Source organism: Puma concolor, chromosome A2, assembly GCF_028749965.1.
Source record: "Puma concolor isolate L17-30 chromosome A2, mPumCon1.1.hap2, whole genome shotgun sequence".
Classification (NCBI taxonomy): domain Eukaryota; kingdom Metazoa; phylum Chordata; class Mammalia; order Carnivora; family Felidae; genus Puma; species Puma concolor.
The window spans coordinates 25,224,247-25,251,743 of record NC_141668.1 but is presented as its reverse complement, the minus strand read 5'-3'; the positions used below and the strand labels follow the sequence as shown (position 1 = coordinate 25,251,743).

General features: G+C 42.3%; 1 protein-coding gene across 1 annotated transcript in view; it reads left to right on the top strand.

The window, feature by feature from the left end:
• SND1 (staphylococcal nuclease and tudor domain containing 1) overlaps nt 1-27,497 on the top strand; it is a 426,619-nt gene that overhangs the window by 258,923 nt on the left and 140,199 nt on the right. The window contains exon 15 of the mRNA XM_025929258.2: nt 15,657-15,798. Within this exon, the coding sequence (XP_025785043.1) occupies nt 15,657-15,798 (142 nt within the window). The remainder of the gene's footprint in view (nt 1-15,656; nt 15,799-27,497) is intronic.

Genomic DNA, 27,497 nt, shown 5'->3' with positions numbered 1-27,497 from the left:
CGTTTTTTGTTTGTTTGTTTTGCACCATAGGGCACTAAATTTAGGACGTAGTATCTCACCTCCTTTAGTTGAGCGTGTCAGGAGAGATTGTTAAAGACTTTGGGACAGGCACAACGATTACTCAGTATTCTTTCACTGGAATGCTGAGTTCTGCCTGGTAATTCCTTTGGGGTTATCTGATTCTGTCAGGTCTGCTCCTTTGTAGCTGGGCTGTTTTGTACCTCTGCGGAGAGAGAATGTAACTTGTGAAGGCCTGATGTAATGCAAATGATTTCATTCTTGTACAGATGTGGTCCTATACATATGACACAATTGATTTCTACCCTGTAAGAGAAATGGTTTCAGATGTTACATTTTCACCCTGTGGTCTTTCACTCTGCAGTTTTGAGTCTTTAGAAAATTAATCTCGACATCCTAGTTGCATATGTTTATCCAGTCCTCAGATTCTCTTTTGAGTAAGTTGTAATGTCTTATTGGTTCCCTCATTAATTAGTGGGTAAAAATAAAATACTTGATGTTTTCATTGTATATTTGTATTAAAGTCATGATTTTCCCTTTTTGAAAATTATTCTTTCAAGAGGGGAAGCAGTTGTAGAAACGAGGGAAATAAAAAAAACAATTTATAAATTGGGCATTAAGAGATCAATTATGTGCTTTGAAAAGTCTTTGTTTTATTACCTGCTGTATACCTAGAAATGTGAAGTGTCCTTTGGTTGTGAAAGTAATTTGTTTAAAAAAGTTCTAAAGTGAATGTCTCTTTCATCTACAGAATGCCTGGTTCCATGCCTGTACCTTACTTGGCCTACCATTTTGTTCACCAGTAGGCTTTTCTTATAGAAATTTCAGGCACCATAGCCAATTGAGGTGTAGAGATTGGACATTGAAGACAGGGCACAGTTTGACATTTGCTGAGTGTGTCCCAGCTGTGCAATTCAACACCTCTGAAGAAATGTTTGATCAAGTGACTTGCCCAGAGGTGGAACACTGTCAAAGACAGTCATTCTTTATTTGTTGCTTCTGAGAGTAAAGTTTCTTCTTTCTAAAATAATCACACTTGATATGTCACTGCACTGAATTCTGTTTTCAGGAAGTTTTCTGCCACAGATTTTTCTAGTTCCCGTCTGATTCCTTATTTAACTTATGACTTAACACATAGGAATGCATGCAACTGAGCCTCTTAGAAACAGGGTCCTAGCCTTCAATCAAGTGTCCTGAGCTATAATAATGACTTTTTACTTTCTTCCTTTGTTCAACAGAAGGAGAAAGGGAATTGAGGAAGTTCAGGAGCACTTTTTTCCAAACAAAATGACTTCTCTTTCCAAAGGGAGTGGCCTGGAGCCTAGATTTGGCTCTCACTGGTTCATGCTCTCGAGTTTTCCCATTCTCTGGGTGCACGTGGATCTTGTTCTTTGATTCTGTTTCATGGATCCAAAGTGGTTAAATGAGCCCATTACAGGCTCAGCTAAATGAATGTTCGCGTATTTTGAAGGCAGTTGATAGAATTTTTGCTTCCCAGGTTCAGGTGTATGGTTGGGTTGTCTCCTCTGTCCCCATGGCTGCTGAGTGATGTGATAGATCCTGAAATGTTTCTGCCCAGCCCTGGCTTCACTCTCCACTTCACCATCATAACACTACTTAGCCCTAGATTGAACTCATTTTGCCCTGTGGCTGCTGCTTATATAAACATCTCAAAGTAAGTCATTTTTACTAACATAGACATTGTGCTTACTCGTATTTTAAGGCTTTATTTAGCACGCTTCTAACATATTCCCTAGAGAATATGTTGTACAGAATTTTGGACACTCTTTGCAGTGTTGACGTCCGGACAAATATCCTTGAATCAGGGCTCAGGGTCGGCTTGAAATTACCTAGTAATTTTGTGCCTCAGTTCTTTAGGAAATGGTGTTTTCAGGAAGAAATGATAAAAATTCCTAATACGGTATCAGCTCTGGGAGGTGTCTGAGAATATAAGCTATTACCAAGGTTCTGAATTTGTCGTTCTGTTGATAATACATTACTGCAGCATGTCCAGATACTTTACCCACTGTAGAGACCGTTTATTTTCTTTTACGTCATATGCAGTCTATCCCTGTTTCAGTTTCTCCATTCCGACTGACTTTGTTATTAATTGGCGTTTCTTGAACAGCATTTCTTCTTCTGGGAGTGCTGTCTCTTCTCTTCTCCTGACCATGCCTTTCTCCTCTTCCACGGTATCTCTTTTCTTCCAGGCAGTTTCCCCTTTTTATCCTCACTGCCTTCTGATCATGCCTTTCTTTAGCATTTCCATAATCACTCATTACCATGATATTGTGTTTGTTGGTGTATCGATTGTTAACTATTCTCAACCTGACGCGTGCAGTGGTTTTCCTCACTCGTTTCTAAACTCCTAAGAAGGGAGATCTTTTTTGCATCTCTTCACAGAGCCTAGTTTAGATTTGGTTTGCTAAGCAGTGACCTAAGGCAGTATGATACTGTTTTGGGAAAAATATGTGACCCTGGCTACTGGGTATAAGGTTAACTGTGGTGGTTAGTACCTAGACAGGCTAGTAGCAAGAGTACAGATTTATTAGAATATAGTGACGCTATGGAGTCACGAGCAGTAGCATGGGTCCAATATCTGATCGCCCAAGCTCAAATCCTGGCTCCGTTCTTATTACTTTGCCACCTTGAGGAAGTTATTTAACCCCTCCATGCTGTGGTTTTTCCACTGTAAAGTGAATAATGCCCTTACCTCAGTAGGTCACCGTGTGATTGAATGTGTTAACCCGTGCAGAGTACTTACAGCAGTTGACGCAATGAGAGCTCAGCAGAGGGCAGTGGTTCACATGGTGGTGGTGATTATTATTAAATTGTTGAGCGTGCTGTTGAGCCTATAGAAAGTCCTCTATAGAAGATAACTACCGTCATCATCATCAGTTGTATTCTAAACCCTTATCCAGTTCAAGTCCCAGATCATAGCCCTCCCTCTTCTGAGTTCTTTTACCACCTCTTTTATCTTTTGAGACATTTAACATATGCCATCTGGCCTGTTTTTTAAGTGCATTTGTCATGTTGAGTCAGTGAATGAGTGATCAAACAATAAGTATTATATTGAGTGCTTCTTATGTGTCAGACACAATGCTGGGTGTTAAGGACATAACATTGAACAAGACAGTTACAGTCCTTATAAGATGTACATGATTCTTTCTATAATTACAGTTGTGCTAGTAGTGAGTATGTGTGCTCAGGGCCATAGCTTATTCAGTGTGGTCAGAAAAAATCTTTTAAGTGATTTAAAAATGAGACCTTTTAAGTGATTTAAAAATGGGGTGTCTGGGTGGCTCAGTCAGTTGAGCATCTGACTCTTGGTTTAGCTCAGATCATGATCTCATGGGATCAAGCCCCACATTGGACTCTGCACCCCGAGCGTGAAGCCTGCTTGGGATTCTCTCTCCCTCTCTTTCTCTCTCTGCCCTCCCCCCTCTCAAAATTAATAAATAAACTCTAAAAATGAATGAGGCCTAAAGAAGGAGTTTTTCAAAGATCTTGTTCAGAGCTAAAGAATGAAGAAACTATGTACGGGAAGGTCCTGAGCTAGGAAGTTGCTTGGGTTCAAAAGGCAAGGCCATTATTGCTGAAATGTGAGGATTAAGGTGATAAATGATTGAAACATTTACAGTTTATGATCCTTGAGGAAAAATTTTGAAATTTCTCTGAAGAATCACGAGAAATCATTGACAATGGAGTGGAGTAATTAGGTCAGCATTTTATAATTATATATCTTCCCCTCCCCCACCCCACTGCCCTCACCTTAGCTGCTCTGTGGAGATAGACTTGAACCAAGAGTGGTGTTAGGATGCTGGTTACCAGGGGTAAACAACTGGGTGTCACAAGACAGTGGTTGAGGAGAGATAAAATTTGAGATCCAGTTTGGCGGTAGAACTGGTAGAACTTGACCATTGCTTGCATCAGGGCAGTGAAACTGGGTGTCATGTGTGAGGACCCTAAATGCTCTGAGTACAAATAACTGGTGATCGGTGGTGCTGCTTTCCCATGTGGTAAACACTGATGGTGCAGATTTGGGGGGAAAATTAAGAATTTCTGGACATGTTAAAGTTGCGGTACCCATGAGCCATTCACATGGTCCAGATCCCCGAAAATTGGCCTGTGCTTCATGCATGAACTTAAAATTGTTGGGGATATACACACACACACACACACACACACACACACACACACACACACACACACACTTCCCAGAGAATATTAAGAGAAGAGTCCCTAGGCCAAGCCCCTTGTTTCCAAAATTTAAAGATCATACATGGTGGGGGGAGGCGGGGGGCATTACCTGCCAGAGAAACTTGAAAAGGTGGTTCCTGAGCTGTCAGAGGAAACTCCTAGAAACTGAGAGGAGAGAGCCTTACAACACAAGACTTGATTGTGCTGCTTCAAGGTCGAGAAAGATGAAGGTTGAGAACTGTCCAGTGGATTTAATAACACCAGTTACTGGTGATTTTAGAGCAGTTTCCGTGAAATGAATGGGCATAGGGAATAAGAGCTGATGTCCTCTTAACTGGACTATCCCCAGGAACAAGGTCTTACAGCTCTATGCTTTCACTTTTAGGAGTTTCCTAGGAATAGTAAATAGATAAATGTGTATAATGATGGTGTCTGTGTAGCTTTCAATCAGTGAGAAACGCAAAGCATTCATAATTACATATGCTCTCATAGAGAAAGACAGGACAGTGATGTGAGGTCCTCCAAATTTCTTCGGGTATCTTGATCAAAACTCTTTGAATTCTCAGCCATCACCCATGCGTTCTTGGGTACATCGTTTCCATTGGTAGGTTAGATCCTCAGAGTCTTACTTCTAGAATCCCGATACAACATCCACATGTGATTACGTCATACCAGGATTGCATAGTCACTAGGTTAGGCAGGGTTAAATCTGTAATTTTCTTTGGGAAGTATTAGAATTCTTCAGTACACTCAAAACACTACATTTCTTTTTTTTTTTTAATTTTTTTTTCCTTAATGTTTATTTATTTGTAAGAGAGACAGACAGAGCATGAGTGGGGGAGAGGCAGAGAGAGAGGAAGACACAGAATCCGAAGTAGGCTCCAGAATCCGAGCTTTCAGCACACAGCCTGATGCAGGGCTTGAACTCACGAACCGCAAGATCATGGCCTGAGCCGAAGTTGGATGCTTAACCGATTAAGCAACCCAGGTGCCCCAAAACACCATGTTTCTAACTACCCTTTTCTAAAAGAGTAGTTTCATTATGACTTAAGCCTTTTATCACTTGAGAAAAATGTTGAATTTGGCTCAAAAACTGGAGAGACAGTTATCTGATCTGATTCAGCTCTGCCCAGATAAACTCACAATCAGCCCTGAATGTTAATTTATTTTCTTTTGAAAACAAAAACTTACACATTTTTATACCACAAATTATGTGTCAAAATTTTTGGCTTTAAATGCAGCAAATATATTGGGGTGCCTGGGTGGCTCAGTCGGTTAAGTGTCTGACTTCGGCTCAGGTCATGATCTCGCAGTTTGTGAGTTCGAACCCTGCATCGGGCTCTGTGCTGACCGCTCAGAGCCTGGAACCTGCTTCAGATTCTGTGTCTCCCTGTCTCTCTGCCGCTCCCCTGCTCACGCTCTGTCTCTCTCTGTCTCTCAATAATAAGTAAACGTTAAAAAAAAAAATGCAGCAAATATAAATAAGCCAAAAGAAGAAAATGACCTGTACCACTACTCTAAAAATTGAAAATTTTCAATAAAAGTACATCTATTTACCAAAATGTGGGTTTATGTTAAAATTTCTTTGTTTTATTCGTAGTTTTTTTTTTTTAATTTTTTAAAATGTGTATTTACTTTTGAGAGAGAATGTGTGTGCAAGCAGGGGAAGGTCAGAGAGAGGGGGGGGAGACACAGAATCCGAAGCAGACCCCAGGCTCTCAGTTGTCTGCACAGAGTCCTAAGCAGGGCTTGAACTCACCAACCATGAGATCATGACCTGAGCTGAAGTTCTGTGCTTAACCAACTGAGCCACCCAGGGGCCCCTAAAACTTTTTTTTCTGCCCACTTTGCCCCTTTTTTAAATGATGTAAGCTATTTTTAGGAGAGAAACTTTAGTGCCTTGAACAGTGCCTGGCACATAGTAGGTGCTTAATTACTTTTTCCAGTAAATTATATTTTTCCAAATGAATGTCTTTTTGAACATATTTTTAATTAATTTATTTATTTATTTTGGGGAGAGTGCTAGCAGGGGAGGGTCAGAGAGAGGAGGGTGGAGGATCTGAAGCAGGCTCTACACTGACAGAAGTGATTTCAGAGTGGGACTAGAGCTCATGAACTGCAGATCATGACCTGAGCCAAAGTAGGACATTTGACTGACTGAGCCACCCAGGTGCCCCTTGAAACATGCTTATAATGTCTACCTGGTGTTATGTCTTCTTGATACACTATAATTTATTTAATCAGCTTAAGATTCTTGGATATTTAGTTTCTTTGGATTGTTTTTTCCTTTCATAAACATTTGATTCCTTTAGCTAATTTATAGTCTGTAATTATTTTCTTAGAACAATCCCATCAATTAGAAACTTAAGCAAAAGGAGAGCGTATAATTTTTTTTAAACATCAGCATCTGTAAATCTTTTTTGAGTAAAATGATAGGTTTTTGGTTTGATACATTCTTCTTCAAAACACTGATCACCTGTCTTAATTATTAATAAATGTTTACTAGGGCACCTGAATGCACAGTCAGTTGAGTGTCTAACTCCTGATTTCGGCTCAGGTGATGATGTCACGGTTTTTGAGATCAAGGCCCGCTTCAGGCTCTGCACAGAGCGCTGAGCCTCCTTGGGATTCTCTCTCTCCCTTTCTCTGCCTCTTTCACTCAGAATAAACAAACATTTCAAAAAATAATAAACTTTTACAAACAACTAATAAACAAATTAGTTGCCATTTCTCTCTGTCTCAAAAACTAGAACTTTCTCTTCCACATTTAAAAATTATCTATTTTTGTTAACTCTTTTAAAATGTGGGTTTCAAGAAAACAAATTAGACCTAATAAAAAAAACTTTAAGATTCACTGGATCTAAATTGGTATGTCTCCAGGCAGAAATGTTCAATTTTAGTCCTCTAATTTTTTATAATATTTCTTTTGATTTTAAATTTTATGTCACAGGTTGCTGATTTTTTTCTTTCCCCTATTTTTTTCTGAAGTTCTTATCTCAGGTGGGGTAGAATTTAGCATGCCATTAATTTCCTTACCCCTGAGTTCTTGATTTGCCCATGAAATGAAACCTGTGCTTCATTAGACTGTCTTTTAAATTCTTTACTCTGCACATAGTATTTTAATTATCTCTCAAGCCATTTTCTGCTTCTGTAATAAATTCTTACCTCTTGCCTATAGAGACTTTGGAAGTGACAAAAATTGATCTGAAACTTTTAAAGAGAAATACATTTCAAACCTGTTAGTCATATTTTTTCAATGTTTATTCTTTGTGACAGAGAGAGACCACGTGTGAGCGAGGGAGGGGCGGAGGGAGAGGGAGACACAGAATCTGAAGCAGGCTCCAGGCTGTCAGCAAAGAGCCTGATGCAGGGCTCCAACTCACAGACTATAAGATCATGAGCTGAGCCAAAGTCGGACACTTAACCGATTGAGCCACCCAGATGCCCCTGTTAGTTTTGTTTTTAGTCGTGGTCTTATAATTGACATCCAGAACAGTAGACTGGTTGGTGTGCTTTGTTCTAGATTCTCATTGTCACTAACCATGTGTAAGCTGTGTTTTTAGATCAGTTGCATGTCCTTTTTCCAAAAATGTTCAGGATGTCTACTGTGGTTTTCCTATAAAAAGAGTCATCACTTCATTCTTAGAAAAGTAACAGCACAGTGTTTTTTTAATGTAAATGGTCTTTTTCTGTTATCATTGGTTGTGCTTATTTTTACCAGTTTAAAATAGAAATGGCACCTTTATATTTTTAAATCAATTTAATACTTTATTTATTACAAATTAGATGTCTACAATTCGGATAAATAACATGTTTTTTTGAGAAATATTTAACCTGAAAATAATTGGAAGATAAGTCTTCCAGTGTGTTAAGCTCCTCTAGATACCTCATTACTATGCTGATGGATAATGAAAGGAATTTATCTGTTGACTCAGAGTACTTATGAAGAGAATAGTGTTTCAAAAGCAATACTATATTTACTTACCTGACCTCAGAGAGTGAAGACATTTTTATGAAATACAATTTTTATTATTATTATTATTTTAATAGAAAGGAAGTAAACCAAGAAAGAGGAAGTTGTGGATCTAGAAAATACAACCCAGGATAGGATGTGAAGGGAATTTCCAGGGTCTTGGTGAAGAGAAGACCCAGGCCATCCATTGTGCCGCAGGCCCCACAGGCCACCTTGCAGAAGTCAGCAGGAGGAAGGAGGGGAGCATTCTGGGGGGGGGGGGGCTGTAATGTAACAAAGTCTTAATGAACACTGAATATCGATTTAAGAAAAATCGTAATAATTTGTTGGGAAGTTAGAATATGGAGAAGTGGGAAAAGGGGTTTGTTCGGGATGGGGGAAAGAAGGTGGGGTTTATTTTAGAAACTTTTCTGGACCTCACAAATTCCAAATCATAAGTTTGAGATAGTTCTGTGGACCGGCAGACTTGAGGAAGGACGTTCCTTGGCACGCCGCCTCCATGGGCTCCACACCTCATCCAAGTTAGAGAAAGTGGATTGAAGGTCAGATAAAAGCAACCTTGGGTTGTTGATAGTTTATTCTAATTAGGTAAATAGTTACTTCTCCCACCATCTGCTCTTTCTATGCTAAACTTACAGTCCATAAAAGAAAAAAGTCCTGTAGAATAAGCCAAGGGCATTGTATTTTCTATTGATGATAAAAATGCAGATTTTTCCACTAAAAGGCAATGACTTCATTTCTAAAGGTTAAATTGAATGGTTATCACAGTATAATTTTAGCTGGTTAAATTTGGGAAATTGAAAGTCATTCAATAAAAGAATAATCTCTGAGCCAGTATAGAATTCTCATTTGATAGAGAATTGGATATTATTTTATTCACAGTAAGCCATATCACATGATTTTATTTCAAGGTAGGAAAAAAATGTCAATGGAGATATGTACTTAGTAGTACTTTATTTGAACAAAACATTTCCTCTGTATAGCCAATTGAGGATGACCTCAGGCTTTCCTTTAGCCATTACCCAAGAATTAATACTTTCTTATGCTGCTTTTGGGAGACCGATAAGACTTTTTTTTTCCTTCCTGTAACCCCATGATTTGTCTCATCTAAACTATTTTCTGCTTGAATTTTTAAAAGTACTTTAATTCATTGAATAGTTAGATAAAGTAGTTTATCTGAAGCATAACAAGTGTTTCATTTTGAACTGGTTACCCTGAGCTACTTACAAATTCGTTGACTAGGGAAAAAAGTTTTCTTAAGTTAAAAATTAAAATATTTCATGGTCTAGGCCAATTTTTTCATTTTTAAAATTTGGGTATAATTTATATACCTAAAATGTATCATTTGTAGTATCTAATTCTATGAGTTTTGATAAACATGTACATTTTGAGAACCAATGAATACATGTAATCATCACCGTAGTCAAGACAATGGAACTGTTGCGTCATCCCAGAAAAATCTTCTGGCCCCTGGGAGTCAACCTGTAGCCCTTCCCCTAGTCCCTGGTGGCCACTGATCTGCTTTCTGTCCTTACAGCTTAACTTCGTGACGTGTCACATAAAGGGAATCATGCGTTTGAGATCCGTCCATGTTGTTGCCTACATCCTTGTTACTGCAGAGTAGCATTCCGTTGTGTGACTGGGCTGCAGCTGGTTTCTCCATCCCCTGTTGAGGGAGCTTAAAAGCTATTTCCGGTTTGAGGTGATTACGGATGAAGTCCAGACAATATTCTGGGGCTCCCTAATCTATTTCTGTAATGCGACTCGACTTTTTTCTTAGTTAGGCTGCCATGATTGTCCATCAGAATGCTGCTTTGCCCATTTTTCTTCTAAGCACAGGCAGTGTCTTCTCATCACCAAGCACATCACCAAGAGCTGCTTTCTTTTATCAGTATTGGACCTTTTGGGGAAAAAAAATAGGTGGTAGACAAGACCAAGCAAATAGAAATATTTATGGACACCTGTCCTTTGCAGGGTTCCTGAGGGCGACAGGCACATCCTTAAAGTTTCAAGTCTGATTGCAGAGAAATATCTTTTCCTCCATATTTGGGACATGAAGCCACACTTGCGCTGACATGCTCTGCAGCTTTTGTACAGTTTGAGAAGTTCCTTCTGCCCTTTGATCTGTCCTTGGTTTGCAAGTTTGGAAGCTTTGCTTAGCCGGGTCGTCCTAACGTAATAATTGGTAGAGGGGTAAAGTCAGGGAGGAAAACGGAAGGTTGTGTTCTCTGTTGAGGGTGCCACCCATTGGAGCGCCAGCCTCCTGAGCTCAAAGCTGTCTTCCAGCTCAGTGCTCCTGCAGTTGTCCTCTTGCTTCATGCTCCCAGGAGTGGAGCCCAGAGCACAAGACATTGTTTCTCCTGTGCTCTGCCATGTTGGAGGCCTGAGTGAGGTTTAGTGCCAAGGAGGTAAATAGTGTGAGAAACTATAAACTACAGACAGCACTTAATGAAAGATTATTGATGGCCTGGCTCTAGCGCCTTTTTTTTTCTTGTTTCCTTATAATTTTGTGTTGTAGTCAAAGTGTTTTTCTCTAGGTTCTCTGCTATGTTCACTTCATTCCTGTTAAACTTGCACCTCACTGATGTTTCTGCCCCCGGTTCCCTCATACACACCTCACCAAGAAACATCAATAACCAACCAGGGAAGGTTGGTTGCAAATTTTTAAGTGCTTTGTTGTAATGTTGGAGCTGGATGGCACTCCCAAGTATCTCCCCCGGGGCCCCATTTTTATCTAGAGATTATCGCTCTGTACGCACAGCTGCTTCCTCACGGAGAACCATAGCCTCATTCTGTGAATTGAAATGTCAACTGGGGCCATAGAGCCCAGGTTGTGAGAAAGAGGAAGAGTGTGGAGTGATGGGTGACTTTCTTGCCCTTCTAGTAGGGGATGTACTACTTTTTTGTCTTCCACACAGCTGCAGGAAAAATCCTCCTGGTGTGAGGAGCCCTGAAAAGTTCTATAACTATGGCGATGAGTTGTCACAATATGCCTTAAAACGTGAGTGTGTTTGGGTCCTGTCCTTAGCTATTCTAATCTCCCCGTTCTTTTTTTCCCCTCCGTATCTGTTACCTGTTCTTTTGTATACACAGATTCTGCCACTTCAGTATTATGATTGGTTGCACCCAAACAGCATTGTGCTCTGGGGCCCTTTAGCCTCGGGTCAGGGCCCGCAGGGTCCTCCTTTGCTGGAGGGGGCGAAAGCCAGGCAGCTTCGGTCAGGTTGGTGGGCTTCTTTCAAATTGAGTTGCTCAACCGCTAGTGGAGCACCCCCTCGGTACCCTAATAAGCTCTACACGTGTTTGTTTTTAGTTCTTTTTGCTGTGATGTTAATCTAAGAGCGACTTCGATGATGAAAACCAATTAGCAGTTCCCTTTTGAGACCTGCTCACGATAATCCTGATTAATGGTTAACTAATAGGTTTACTCTGATTCCCATTTCCCTGCACCGTTTTGTGTGTTGGGATGTTTGCTTCTCGCCAGTAACTGTTACTGTTAATGCCTACTCTGTGGATATTTTCAGTGGAAAAATCCTAGAATTCACTTTGCTAAACTTCTAGTACAATCTGACAGCCTCAAGCCTGTTCCAGAATTCACAGAACTTTGATCTATGTAAATTGTGCTCTTCTAGGATGCAGAGGCCACGGGTGTCTGAGTAGTGTACCGTGGAGCTGTCCTATGCCTGCCATGCCTCTGCCTTGCCCCTGCCCTCTTCTGCCCCCAGCCTGCCCGCTCTCCCAAACTTGATAATTCATTGTACTAAATGATCTTAAATGTGTTTGCTTACACAGCGCAGGTACTTTGTAGAGACCAGTTGCAGTCTAACTGCTAAAGGGAGTTTCTTACAGGCATTGACATATGTGCCTGCATTTGGAAGAGGTTTAGCCTAACAGGCCGGAAGTGAGGACAGCCTAGGAGTATATAATGATGGTGTCTTTATAACCTTTCCCTCTCCCTCAGGGTCATCCTGCCTTTCTTTGGGGTCATTCCAAACCCCATTCCTATAAGTTGGAGGTATAGATATCAACATCCTTTGAAATGAAGTCACCCCAGGCACATTTGTTGCATCATTACTTTCTCAATTTCAAGGTTTATTGAGGAGGCAGAAACATTCCTTAAAGAGATGCCATCCACGATAGCAAGTTAAATGTAGCTAATGCAACCTAAAATTAGCTTTTCTAGGATTACAGGAAAATGCTTATGTATGTTTTGTTTTGGAGCACAGGTAATGTGGAAACTAGCAGTGCAACAAAAAAAGACTCACCTGCTCAGAAGTACAGTTGCTTCTTGATTATTTACACCAGTGGAGGGGAATATTGGTACAGAAAACTATAGCTAATTTATCTGCTTGGATTCTCAAAGCCTTGAGCCAGTGTCAGGCCAGGTAACTATGGCAAGTAGATTCCCAGGCCTCATGTACATGAGTCACAACATGGAAAACCTGAGGATGAGAGTCTCTGCAACCAGACTTCAAAACAGAAGTATTTAATACCGAATATTCTTACCTCGAAACGAGCCAGAAGTCTGAACGTTGTTATCTCTTTAAATCTGAGGCCTATAATTTTTAAATTTAAAAATACATTTTGGAGTACAATGTTATAAAGAAACCTTTGGTTTCACTAAATCTCACTAGGTCCTCCTTCAGGATTATTGGAGACTATCAAATGTCATGTTAATGGTGTCATTTGAACTTTCTCACTTTACTGTCCTTAAGGTCCACCTGGCATCTTCAACTCCTCAGTGGGACCTAAACTGCTCTTTATTTTACTGTTCCTCATAATCTAGTTTCTCTTACTTACCTAGTGTTGAAACCTTAGAAAGGAGTGTGAAAGACTGAAAAGCACATGGCTGTACGTACTTGCACGGACTCTTTGGAAAGCCAGAGTTTAGCCACGTTCAGTCAATTTTATGGTGATAACAGTCAGAACTTCTAAAATAAATAAATCCCATAGCTAAATTAGCAGGGAATGGTTTATGGCTACATCACCTGAGGGAACTTGTCAATCTGACTTACCAGTCTTTTCATTTGAGCCACTGAAACAAATTTTCAGGTTTTTAAGAATTTTTGTATTGAAAAGGAACATGCCAAGCAAAGGAAGCAGTCGAGATGACAAGGAAAGACAGACACCATTGTCTGCCTGGGATGGGGATTTGAAAGAGCTGACATCCTCCAGTGCTTACATTCAGTTTAATTGACTTTATAAGAATTTTTTATTCTTAAAAATTTATGAACTTGAATAAAATTTCCATCTTTTCCCTTAACGGGTGGTTCATAGGCATATCATCTTCAAGCCTTTGGAACACTTGCCTCAAGAGGATAAGGGAGCTCCGTGTCTTGTCTTGCAGTTTGGCCTCTGGAAGTAAATACGGACAGTTGTGGTAGGCTTTTAAAATTTGTTTTCATGCCTTCAGTTGTCGTCTTTGGCTTTCACTTCTAATCTTTGTCATAATCAGTGGCATGTCACATTCTCTTTGCCATCTTCCCATATGTTGCCTCTGGATTAGGACTTAAATTGTAGATTGAAACTTAGGAGGAGTCAGGAACATGTATTTTGTTTTATTACATGGCTGATAGTCAGGTACCTTTTGTTTCTCCTTGGTTCCCAGTCTGAGAAATTATCTCTCTTGATAAAGTGGGTAATCCTCTAGCAAAATAGGGTGAGAGTCTGCTCCAACTTTCTTTTTGTATTAATATCTTTGTGTGTGTGTGTGTGTGTGTGTGTGTGTGTGTGTGTGTGTTGCTGTTATTCCTATAAGCACCTTTCTTTCCCTCCAGATAAATACGTCCATAAGACAATGAGCAAAAGTCTGTTTCTGAAAAATATAGATGACTGCAGTTATGAGGGGAAAGGCCCTCTCTTCAGAGACATTAAGTTGCCTCGTGATTTGCGATAATCAATTTGATAATTGTTGTTGACTTACTGGCTCAGCTCATGAATAATGTCCCAGATTTAGACTAGTGTGGCAAAAGGATTTTAATCAGGTAGTGCTTTCTTTCTCATGGAGCATTTGTCTTGCTTGACTGTTCTGGACTTCCGCCAACTGCCAGAAAGGCATTGTCCCGCTGTATATGTATAGTAGAATATGTGTTGCTAAAGTGTTCACTGGGGGAGTTCCCAGCCCACTAAAGCTCATTGTTACCTTACCTTTTACCAGTGTGCCATTAGAGACACCGAGAATGATGACTGTCTCTCCTTTTCTCTGAGAATCTGTTTGAAGGGAAGGATGAATCTCATTACTATAAATATTGTTTTCATCGCAGCCTACCTCACTGCTTCTGAATGAGAGGAGCCCCCTTTGGCTGCTGTGAAAGCTCTCAAATACTTGATGGCTTGTTAAATTTTCATTATCTAATGTGCATTAATTTAGATACAATAGCTCTGTTGCTAGGAGCAGAGTTAGAAAGGAAGAGCTTGGCGAGTGCAGACTGCTTGTGTCGCAGGAGTCAGGAAAGTGTGCAGAGCTTGCTGTCCTCAGAAGGAGTTGCCAGTTCTGCTGGCTGGGCTGAAAACCTTGGAAATTCTGACATCCGCGGACTGTTCCCCCAGCACATGCAGTGTGATGTTTTGATTCTTGCTTACTCTATCATTTGTCTAATTAGCTTGAGAGAGAATGAAAACTGAGTTCTGTAGCTGATAGCTCTGAGGTTCAAAATGTCCATGATTTGGTTACTCTTGACTACTCTTGACGGTAGAGTGCGTGCACTTTGTGTTTTGTGCGTGAAAAAAGTTTTAAAGTGCTATGCAGTTTTGTGTGTTTTTCTTGTTTCTATAATTATTCATGCTGACTTGATGTGATATAGGTCCCCATGAACATGTCCTACTGTTAGAGATTTCCCAGGCTGGGAACAGGAACAGTGTGCCCAGGTCCCAGCTCACCCCTGAAAAGCTTGTAGAATAAGGCTTGCTGTACAGGCACCCAAAGAAGGCTGCACTCTTCACGTTCAAAAACAGTGAGCTCTGAATCAACATAACCTACTGAAGATTAAAGGCGAACTACTTTGAGTTTCTTGGGAAGGGGCTTTTGGTAACACAGCCTGGGAGTCACTTTTTTTTTTTTTTCTAATGATAATTAAAGGTTAAATTAACCTCCAAGGAACGTTAGTATTGGTCTTCTCCCCTCAATTTATGTTGAAGGGAGAAAAGCCCTTTTTTCCATCCTGTGAGGAGTGACATTTTCATTTAAAAGCACTTTCCTAACTTGTATATCCATTGAGTGCATAGGAACAGAATCGAGGAAAGCACACGGAATGTTCTGGAAGCCTCTGATTAACTATATTTCTTCTGTCGACATCACATGGGTATCTTGCCTATGTCATAGTTTCAGAATAGTCTGATCTTCTAGGGTTATTTGCCGACGAGCTTCCTGTGGTCTGCCAGACTTTTTGCCCTGGAACAGAGAGAAAGAATCATTTGCTCAGATTCTATTACTTTTTTCTAACGATTCTTTTCTTTTATCCACCAGGATACCCAAAAAGCAAAGCAGTTTCTGCCCTTCCTTCAGCGGGCAGGTCGTTCGGAAGCTGTGGTGGAATATGTCTTCAGTGGTTCTCGTCTCAAGCTGTATTTGCCAAAGGAAACTTGCCTTATCACATTCTTGCTTGCGGGTAAGTCTTGTGTGTCCTGTGTCCTGATAATTCTTCCTGGAGCTCAGAAGTCCTGCATGGAGGTCATGTGCCTTCCTTTCCCTTGTGTTGTGGATAGGACCTTGAACCCATCTAGGTGTTTTAGTCTCTAATTGAGACGTGAACACAAAATTTGTAGATTTGACCCCTGTGTTACGGCAGACCTAGCACTGCCCTCTCCCTGTTCCTCATTTCTACCAACCACAGGATAGAAGAGTAGAGTAGCTTAAAAGTAGCTTAAAAATGTATCCTTGCACAGCCTGAGTGAAGGGAATTCCAGACAAAGGAAAATCTTGATGGAATTCTCACAGTGGTTATTTCCCATCTGGGGTAGAAACGCCTGTCATGTTAGTCGTGTGCAATCACCCAAAGGGCTGACATACCCTCCCCTCGTATCTCCCTAGGCAGTGCCCTTTGTCTCTCTTTTATTCTTTTCAGGTGTCATTAGGATCCAAATCTTTTGTGAAAACTCAGACATGACATTACCTTCACAGACTCCTGCATCTATAGTGTTTCTCTGTTGCACTAAGTTTGACACGCAAGGGCAAGCCACCCTTTCTTTGCTGACTGAACGTACATCTCTCTTACCCTGTCTTTTCCTCTAGTAGCTTCATATTTCACAATCCAGTAAGACTCTGTATCAACTGTGCTCTTCGAGCAATTTACATTTATGCATTCAAGGAGCAGACTGCTTTATTTCTTCCCTGATGGCAGATAATAAAGTTATTTATTTCTAGTCAGTACTTCGCAGGGACTGTGCTCTTTGAGAGAAAGTGTCATTTTGCTTCAACACCCCACACTCCACTCCTGTACACACAAGCATTCACTCACTCACAAAGGACGTATTCCGCCGTGTCCTCCTGGTGCACGTCGCCTTTTCTGTTGCTGCTCTGTTCCCTCAGCACTCCTTCTGTTGGAGTCTTTAGTAGAATTTGCCACGGGGGAAGAGAAATGGGAGCCACACTTGCTGTCCCCTGCCAGATTGCCTCAGCCTCCTTTTCCTAGAAGGCACCGAGAGTTTCTTCTCTGGATAAGGGCCTCCCCCAGGCCCTCACTAAATGGGTTGTTATGTGAGATAAATCACTCACCAAACACACGGCCGTGACGCTCACTGCTGCTGCTGGGCCGCCACTTCTGGCTGAGGCTCTCTCTCATACTCTTTAGAAGGTAATGATCACTGCACAGCTCTGCAGGCTTTCTGAAGGGACTAATTGAAGTACGACATGAAGCTCAGAGGCAGCTGCAGAAAGGAAGGACCAAACCAAACCCATACCACACTGGAGGGCTGTGCTCTTGTGAGTGTGGCAGGGGTACACCGAGGGGTAGTGTGGCAGTGTGTGAGGGAGGCCATCTGTGCCCTTTGCTTAAGATTTCCGGAGCGGAGAAGTTTCTTATCAGTGAATTCTTGTTGTTACAGAGTTTGAAGTATATATTCAGCTTCTCCTTTGGTCTGTACCTGCAAAACAAAAGTGTCCTCTTTGGCAGTGTGGAGCTTTATCCCTAAGGTGAACAAGAGAAAAAGGATCATTCTTCTGGGAAGCTTGGCCACAGGTTTATAGGGTAAAGAAAACATTGAAGTTCTGGCTTCTAAACTCAAAACGACCTGAATGGAGCCAGCTCAGAGCTTAGACCTATCCTGGCTGGATTTTTTCCGCAGAACCCTTCTGATTGTACTTTCTTTCCCATGGAGCATTTGTCTTGCTTGACTGTTCTGGACTTTAGCCACCTGCCAGAAAGGCATTGTCCTGCTATATATGTATAGTAGAATATGTGTTGCTTGAGTGTTCACTGGGGCAGTTTCCAACCCACTGAAACCCAGACTCATGCAGCCTGGTCACTCGCCTCTGCAGCAGCCAGTTCCTGTGTGGACTTGGCATTATTCTAAGCTTAGCAATTCAAAAGACAGTGCCTGCATTAACATATATTTTGAAAGATAGATTACCAAGGCAAATACATGATAAAATAGAAGCTTTTACAGTTTTCTCCTGCCATACTATATGCGGTTATATTCCGCATCTTCTGGTTTCTTTAGAAACCTAGCAAGGATACAGGACGGTGAAAAGTTGTAAGAGCATGCAAGCCTCGGTTTGAATCTGCACAAGCAGGTGACTTCAGGGAGGTTTTTACTCTCTTGAAGCCTTAGTTTACACTTCAGTTAACTAGAGAGTGTTTGTTGCCTCTTGGGATTTTTGTGAGGGTTTAATGACATGTACAGAGAGTTCAGAACAAGCCTGTCATAAAGTGGATTATCCCATAAATATGTTTCCTTCCCCTTCCTCTCACAAAGACTTGGTGAATTCATTCACAAGTAGAGCTTTTCTTAACTCTTACATGGAATGGTATACTTGTACAGTGTGAGTGCACAGGGCTCTGGCTCTACCGTGGGGACGCTGACCTACCCGAAATGGAAATAAATCAAGGAAAGTTACTGTTCTAGCCTCCTGCTGAATGAGCAGAAAGCTCACTGAAGGAAAGGCCCCTGGCTTTTTCCCTTTGAGTTTAGAGCAAGCAACTCTACATCCTGGTAAGACGTGGTCCTGGGTGTCGGGACACTCTAGAGGGAAGACAGACATGCAGACAAACTGCAGTATTGGGCACTAGGTGAGAGAAGTATTTACAGGGCACACAAGTAATACAGAGGAGGGAATAAGTGGTTACGTAGACAGAGATCAGAGATGGCCTCCCTGAGCAGCTGATACCTGAGCTGTATTTTGAAGGACAAATGAGAGTTTGCAGTGCTGGCACAGGAGGGGCAAAGGAGGAAGAGCCACGTTCTAAATACAAAGGTGTAGAGGTTTGATATATCTCGGGTGTGTCAGACAACTGTGACCCCTTTGGTCTTGGTGGAGTATGAAGAGTTGAGGGGTTCGGGTGGGATGAGGGTGCGAATGCAGACGGGATATACCGTGGACCTGCAGAGTCACTCAGGGTATTGAACAAGAGAGTGACATGCTCACACCTGTGTTAAAGGAAGTTTATTTTGGTGAATACATTGGAGTAAATGAGGCTGGAGGCTGAGAAAGCAGTTAAGAAGCAAGAGGGGTGGGTAGAGGCCTAAAATCTGGCAGTGAAGAAGAGGAGAGGTCGGAATAATATTTAGGAGAAAGACTTGGTAATTCAGGGAAGGACTGGATTTTGGGGGGTCAGAAATGGGGGTGTCATTGAGGGTAGGAGGGAAGTAACTCGTCCAAGGCTCGAGTTTTTGGGCATATTGGGATGTTCACCAGCACGGGCAACACAAAAGTAAGAATTGGTTTTAGGAACAGATAATTGGTGGTCAGAGGATTAGGCGGAGAATCCTGGGAGTAATGTTCAGGAAGCCAAGAGAGGAAAGAATTCCAAGGAGTCAGCAGTGTCAGATTTTACCTAAAATATCAAGTCGGTAAAAACTTTGAAGCAGTTTTATACTGTTTATCAATTAGTAAGTCACAGATGACCTTTGTCGGTGCGATTTCATCAGACTTGATTCAGCTAAAGTCAGATTACAGGCGATTAGGGTGTAAATGTGGGAAATGAGGAACAAAATCAAAAATAGAGTGCTCGTTACGAAATTCTCACAGAGAATGCAAAAGGAATGCATAAAAATGAAAGCTAAAGGGTCACAGTAACAACCTAAGGATGTCAGCGACTTGAATGCTTTTATAACCATAATTCTTTCTCAAGACTAGAACAGAACCTGGCTTGTAGTTGGAAAAGCTATTCAGTATACCTATTGTTTTCTTTCTTTCTTTCTTTCTTTCTTTCTTTCTTTCTTTCTTTCTTTCTTTCTTTCCTTCCTTCCTTCCTTCCTTCCTTCCTTCCTTCCTTCCTTTCTTTCTTTCTTAATGTTTATTATTCATTTGGAGAGAGACTGTGAGCAGGGGAGGGACAGGGAGAGAGGGGAACAGAGGATCTGCAGCAGGCTCCGTGCTGACAGCAGAGACCCCGATGTGGGGCTTGAACTCACGAACTGTGAGATCATGACCTGAGCCAAAGTTGGATGCTTAACTGACTGAGCCACCCAGGCACCCCCTGGGTGGTTTTCATAGCACCAATTACAGAAGGTAAAACTTAACAAAATCTTCTTGGCAAATGAGGATATGAAAAGCATGGATGAGAAAATATCATAGGGAGCATGAGATGCACTGGTCTGAATTCTGAGGACAAGAAATGAAGAAAGGCTGCAAGGAAATTATTAGCAGAGCAATGACCTAAAGGAGACCGAAGGAATGAGATGGATAGAGAACAGGGAGGAGGGAGTGTCCTTAGAGGAGGGGACCCTTGGTCTCCTGAGACACCAACTACAAAGAACACTGAACGTGGGTGTAGACACAGATGCAACATTCACACTGTGGGGCAGTTCACCTGGTTCAGTGACCCTCGTTGCACGGCTTTGCAGGTGAGGGTGGATGTGCCCTACATCATGGAAAAATGGCTTTCTGCTGGAAACAATGTCTCTCTGCAGCCAGGAGGGAGTTTGCGCTGTGATTCTCAAGGGGAAAGTCAGGGGAATTGTTCAGCAATCCCATATGTGCTGCTCTCATTAATCCCAGCCTTTTCAGAGAGCCCTCTGGACTTCAAGGTGGGCTGGATACTTTCCATTTTCATGTGGCCTTTTTTGGGCAGACGGCCCCGCAGCTTGATAGGGAGTGGCATTTGGCCCAAGCCAGCTGGCCTCTCTGTCACGGTTCCTGCACCCCTGTATGCGGAATGGTTGCTTGGTCAGATGGGATGGCAGGTGGGGCTGGGCAAAGTCAGCTGTAGCTAACAGGTCAGTGCCTCCTGATAGCTATCGCCCTTTAGTCCTTTGAGCACCTGGCTTAGGTTTGGTCGGTGAGCAGGTGACCTCACACCATCAGAACGGAGACTGTTGACGGTCCCTCTGCTTGCTGCTGTGGCCTCCTCCTGTGCATACTTATTTCTTTCACAGAGGCGATCACAGTCAGGTCTTGTCTTGAGTTCGCAGAGAAGCCAAGATGCCTGGGCAGCCTGCATTTGTTTAAGAGCATCCTTTTTCCTATCCAGCATTTAGTGCACTCCGTGCTTTTCCTTCCATTAGAACAAAAGCAGTTTACCCCCACTCTTTGGTTTTCATTTCTTTTCACTTGTCATGTGTTTCACATTTTAGTTTCCTTGTCTGAAGGGACAAGTGAAGTGCACATATTTGCAGATCACTTAGCCTTTGATTCACATTTTTATTTAATGGCACCAGTGGGCATGGAGAGTGTGTCATTGCTATGACCTTTATAATACATTGCCTCATTTTGAATGACTTTCTTAGCTCTGGGGTATCTGGGTCATGCTAAAGGCATGTAGTCCTGTTGGCTAAGCAGAGCAAGTATCCAGGTAGTGCTGGTAAACAAATGCCTGAATTGTAAAAGAAGAATAATTTGAGGTTGCAGTGCAAAGTAATCCAGGTAGTCTTATATCAGGTTATTTGGTATCTTTCGCTAACTCACTGAGCTCACCCCATTTGCATTTCCTTGTTCCTGAAGCTAGGACAGCAATATGTATGAGGAATTGTGGACTCGGGTAGGTTTGGAGTGTGGATGCCAGTCATCTTGGTTGGAACTCATGGTACAAATCACCTAGAAGGCAGCAGCCACCTGGCAGGGGGTTCCCATGTAGATCACAGTAGGTGACTTTTAATTAACCAGTTACCTAGTCATATGAAACAAGACTAGAAAATGAGACTTCCCTTTGCCTGCCCTTTGGCATTTTTCAATTTCTCTCTCTCTCTCTCTGATTACAACTTCCCAGTGCAGCTGCATTATGACAAGGAAGGCAGTGAAAAAAGGTTCTAGATATCTAGGGTTTGATAAATTTTGATGTGCATGGTGGGTGAACTAAAGGTTCGACCGTGTGTCCTTCCACCCTGAATGTCTTTCAGTAAAGTTGCTCATGTCCTTTCTTTTTAACGCCTCTTCTCCACAACCAGTTCTAATAGGAATAACAACTGTCTGTTTCTCAGTAGACCAAAAACTTCAAATGAGAGAGAAAAGGGAAGGTGAATAGGAATATCATCCCCATCTCCTGGCCCCAGGAATGGTGGATCCCCATTGATTACCAGTGCCTCACCAAATTACACAATTAAAACCGATGTATGTTTGAGTGAGAAATCCCATTCTGCTATCACAGAGGTGCTAATGAATCAGGCTGTTACGTGGTTGTGTTTGCTGGGCTTCTATCCTTAATTAAGCAATTACGGGGTCTGCTGATACTTATGAATTCCTTTCAGATGCTTTAATTGAATTGCAACTTAATGGGTATTTGTAAAGTGGGGTATTCTCTCTCTTGGGACTTGGCCAGTTTGGTTCTGTCTCCACCGCCTACTTGCTTTCAGTTGGGTCCCAGTACCGGAAATGGGCAGCTTGACATGCCCATTTCTGGAGCTGCACTAGTTCTTCACTCTTAAAGATACCATTGTATGAAGTTTATGAATTATGTTCATGTCAGGATGTCCTGGAGGGCCACTCGTGAGGAAAACATTAGCGCAATAAACAGGTTAGGGGAGACTTTTTTAATGAGGCCAAGATTTTGTAAGCCCACTATAAGAAAAAGCAGTCTTTGATAGGTAGATTATGGGCGATGCATAAATTAATATGACAGTTTCTGCTTCCCTGAATAGCTTTTAGTCTAATAGTGTAGACAGCTATGTGCAAAACTTGAACAAGGAAAAATAAAAAGGAGTTGTGAAAAGCATAGGCAACATACCAGGAGAGTGCAGAGGAAAAAAACAATTAATGGGGAATGGCAGAGACTTCACAAGAGAGGTGGCATTTGAACATCCAAGATCGGGAGCATGTCTTTTGGCAAGCTAGGTGTGATTGATCTAGGCAAAACGACTTAGCCTATATTATTAGTTCTCAGGAAGAGTAGCCTGAAAGAAGTGGTTTTGCACAGGCGTGTAAACCTCCTTCACTGCCCTCCTGCCATTGAGCGTTCAGTGAGTGCTCTCCCCGCGGCTGCTGGCCTCTGCACGTATACGATACCACCAGCCCTGGTCATGTCACGTGGATGAACGTGCAGGCCTACCAAGATAGCCTGATTATCTCCCATCTTTAGATCATGAATCATCCCCAGAATGAGCCTCATCATGTTTGTGGGTCATTCAATGGCATGGCTATTTAATAATTTCTTTCCACTTTGCATTGGCTAGGAATTTAGAAATACATAAGTTCCAGCCTTCAAGCAAAGTAGTTGTGTCTACTGAAGTAAAGAATGTATAGACATGAAGAAAAAAATACATGCTTAAGAAGGCTAAGAGTAGGGGAAGCATGCTTTAAAAACTATACAAATGAAAACCGCTCCTGATTTTTCTAAAATAATCATGTACATTGTGATACTGTCAGGAAGGCTAAGGCAATCCTGGTTTACAGCCCAGCAGTACAACATCCGAAGAGGGGTGGAGCTGAGTGCTGGTTCAGCGCAGGGCAGGGGAGGCCTAGGGTATGATACTCCATCCAAGGACCACCTTTTTAGGAAGGATGTCAGCAGATTGCAGAAGGATCAGAGGAGAGTGAGCAGGACGGTAAGAGACCTAGAAATGCCAGGACCTGAGGACTAGTCATAGGTATCAGAGGAGACTCCCAGGATGTAATGGGTATTTCAGGGTCCAGAGGCAGAGATTCAGTCTATTTGGTAGCCATTTCAATTTTTTTTTTTTTTTTTTTTTTTGGAGTCAGTAATAAATAAAGACATCAATAAAAATAAGATTTGTTCAGCACGGTTTAATGGCAGTCACAGACCTGGGAGCTAACTCTTAAAGACAAATTCTTGCTCTGCTCTCCTGCTTCCTGGTTAATTATTTCCATCCGACTGGTCTGCTTATCTTAGTATGATGCTGGGACCTGGAGGTGAGGGAGACAGCAAGGCCCACATGGCAGTTCTGTGCCAGCCTGTCTAGAGACCAGCAACTGAAGGGAAGCATGTTAGCGGTGCACAACCTTCTGTGGAGCCCAGCAGACTGCCGAGGGCGGCGCAGCCTCCTAACTGGGATGCTTAGCCCTCGCCCTCTCGGTTGGGTTTTCTGTGCCAAGAAGAGAAAGATGTTGATTTATCCTCAGCTGTTACGGGATGGGCTCATTCACTTCCTCTGGATGGATGGGTCAAAATTAAGAGAAAAGAATCCTTTCCTCCCAAATCTTTGGACTTTTGCCTTCTACTGTTGCTTTTTACTCTTGATGCTTTTGAGTTTTAATAATAGTTGAGACAAGAGAAAAAATATCCTGGATGGGAATTGGACTGATTCCATGCAAAGCTAATAAGAGCTAGTAGAGTGGTACAAAAGGGTCAGACCTGGGAGCTTTTCCTTCAGGGTTCCTTTTCTGTTCCTTCTCCCCCCCCCCCCCCCCCACTTGACCATTCTTTCTGGGTCGGTTACAGGTTATGTAGGCTGCCTTCCACCTGGTGGGCCTGGTGGGCCTGGTGGGCCTGGTGGGGAGGGACTGGGAAGCTGCTCTCTGCTGGAGCGTTTCCAGTACCAGCACTTGTCTCTGGTTGTGCCCAGATACCTCCGTTCTAACTCCGTCCTTGTGTTTACCAGAAAAGTACATGTCAGTGTGGGTTTTTCATTGTTATCTTGTTAGCCTGTTGGCATTTGCCAGCAGCCATTTAGTAGAAGTGGTGGTAAGCAGCAACATCCAGGGTTGGGCTACTCTCCACTCCCCCTGCCCTGTGGGGTGTCTATTTGGCCAGCCTAATAGTAGAAAATGGCAGGACCTGGATGCGAGAGAGGGAGTATAAATGGTGTGGTAATTTGAAATTAAAGGGAAATGCTTTGAAATCTGGTAATGGGCAGCCCCGGGGTGAACAGTACACACTGCCTATAAGACTTCATCCTGGTTGCTATGGGAACCACCTCTCACATCCCCTTTTCAAGCAGAGCTATGACTGGGTTTAAAAAAAACATAGTTCCTCATCATGAAAAACTATCTTTGCCCCCAAACCCTAGATCATTGCTTACCTTGGATTCCTTTCAGAAAATTTTCCTGAGGCTTCCCCAACCTGGTGGACTGTCTGTGCCACTCTGTGCCTGGCCCTTGGTATAAAATTTGAATGAATGGCACTAACACTGACATGAGAATTAGAATACACTAGGTGCCCGGTGTGGGTAGCTGGCCCTAGCACACCCTTGTGTTGCCCCAAGTGGACGCCACAGGTGTTTACTCAAGGAGCTGGGTAGAACCACTGGCCCCATGATACATATCCTCAGGCCTCATGTATGTGGGGCTCCAAGGAAGCCCAAAGATCTGCCCTTAGTCTCACTGCCATGGGATTGGTCCCGGATTCTGATGTAGGGCTGCCAAGCACAGAACTTGTGGGAGCAAGAACAATTCACAGAAGTTCCTTTCATATCTGAGAGACATCTGAGACACAACTGCATTCTCTGTCATGTTCTTTCGCCATTTGCACTTTCCCCCATTTATTTAAATTACCATGTTAACCCAGACTATTAAATTTGGTTGTGTGTGTGTGTGTGTGTGTGTGTGTGTGTGTGTGTACGCGCGTGCGCACGTGTGTGTTTTGTTTTTGCTTTTTTAACCACCCTTTGCCTAGGAAGAAGTAAATGAAGTCTACATCTCTGTTCAGTAGCCTTTGAGTCCTGGACATATGGCTCCCTTCACGGTTGGCTTATAGGCTTCTAAGTGGGCTCTGGAGAAACTTTGTTTAAGCTTTCTGGATTGCCTGTAGTTTTTCCTTATTATATCCGTGCTTTGCAACAGTAGTCCTGACTAAACCCTAGTAACTCCCGTGCTTACCTTCACTATATGTAGGAAGTTACTTAAATTGACTACTTCGTCTACAATGGGTAGAGAAGTTCCCGTTTCCCTGCCCTGGTGTGCCTCCTTCTCCTGAGCTTGTACATCTGCTAGTGATTTTTCTAGGGTTAATTTGGGTGTTTTTATTTTTAAATTGGAACATGGTGTCTGTCTCTTCTCTGTGTGTGTTTTGGATGCAGCCCCTGTGCTAGGCATGCGGTTATTAACTCTACTGATACACCAGTTCACTCATTAGCATTTGCATTTTAAATTACAAGCTAGAGCAGACGACATTTATGCTATATTTGTACCATTGCCTTCTTCATGAATGATGTCGTATGTGCAGGGAATTCAGAAATAACTCCTCTAGGGCCCTGATGTATTTTAGTCTCTTTCAGCTATTTCTTTTTCACTCTTGATTCTCATTGTTTGATAGGGATTTTTTTTATTCTGTTCTAAGTTTAGACCTATTTGTGAGTGCTACTGATTGGGAAGTGCTAATGACAACCCAACCCTTTGTATCAAAATAGGCATATTGCACAGAGTGGCCACCTTTCCCTTTCGCATTGTGCTCCTGGTAAGCAGTGCGCTTTGATAAGAAAGGAGGGAATTTTCTCCTCCACCATTTGGTGGGCGAGAAGACATGGTAAAGGGCACTTGTTCTTGCTTGTATTCATGCTCAGATCCCTCCTTTTTATAGTTGATTAGTCCACGGTTATTTGTTAAACCTGTTATTGCATGGTGCTGCATGGGGAAGAAAGGGAAACTGTATGCCTTCACGGAGCTTATTTTTGACAAGAAGCACATTTAGATTGCACTAAGGACAGCACATACTTTAATAGTATGAGACCAGGTTAGAGGTGGCCTTTTTAAGTTTAAGTTCAGTCCTCTTGGGGGAACTGTTGCTATTGGCACATGGTGACTTCAGCACCTCGGGCACAAGAACCAAATCAGAAATGCCCACACATGGGGGCGCCCCGGTGGCTCAGTCAGTTACGCATCCGACTCCGACTCAGGTCATGATCTCACGGTTTGTGGGTTTAAGCCCCATGTCACGCTCTGTGCTGACTGCTCAGCCTGGAGCCTGTTTCAGATTCTGTGTCTCCTTCTCCTTCTTCCCCTCCCCTTCTTGCATTCTGTCTCTCTCTCTCTTTCAAAAATTAATAAACATTACCCCCCAAAAATAAAAAAATTTAAAAGAAGAAAGAAATGCACAGCCATGGATCACGGACCTGGGAGTGGAACCTTCCTAGGCTTAGGCGTGCCCAGATTAGCTTAAGCTAGTGTTTGGCTGGTTTCTGGCAGGAGATTAGGGGCAGAACTCTGGTACATAGGTCTGTGTTCATGCCATCGTGCTGTTTCTTTGTGGTCTTCAAGTTTGGTTCTCTTGAGTTCTGTCACAGGGACCCTTCCATTTGGTGAAATCTAACTTAAAACATCATGAAAAGTCCCGGGAAGTCGTATGGGAAGTTGTGCATTCTGGGTAAGCAAGCAAAAAATTTTCCAACTAATATAAACAATTTCTGTTCCCTCCCTCCCCACTGTCCTTCTCACTGAAGATCTCCTCTCATGTAGTCATCATTCTGCAAAGTAGCTGCTGGAATAACCAAAACATAAAGAGTTGCATTTGAAGCTCGTGATCCAAGTACAGATGTGTTAGTTTAGAACCTGATCCCACTAAGGTGTGTCATTGTCACACATGGCATTTCATACAATAATAAAAGAAATTGCATGGTAATGACATTTTTATTTTAAATGTTTATTTTTGAGAGAGAGAGGGAGATAGAGCATGAGCAGGGAAGGGGCACAGAGAGAGAGAGAGAGAGGCACAGAATCCAGAGCAGGCTCCAGGCTCTGAGCTGTCAGCACAGAGCTCAACACGGGACTCGAACTCAAAGATCACAAGATCATGACCTGAGCCAATGTTGGGCGCTCAACCTA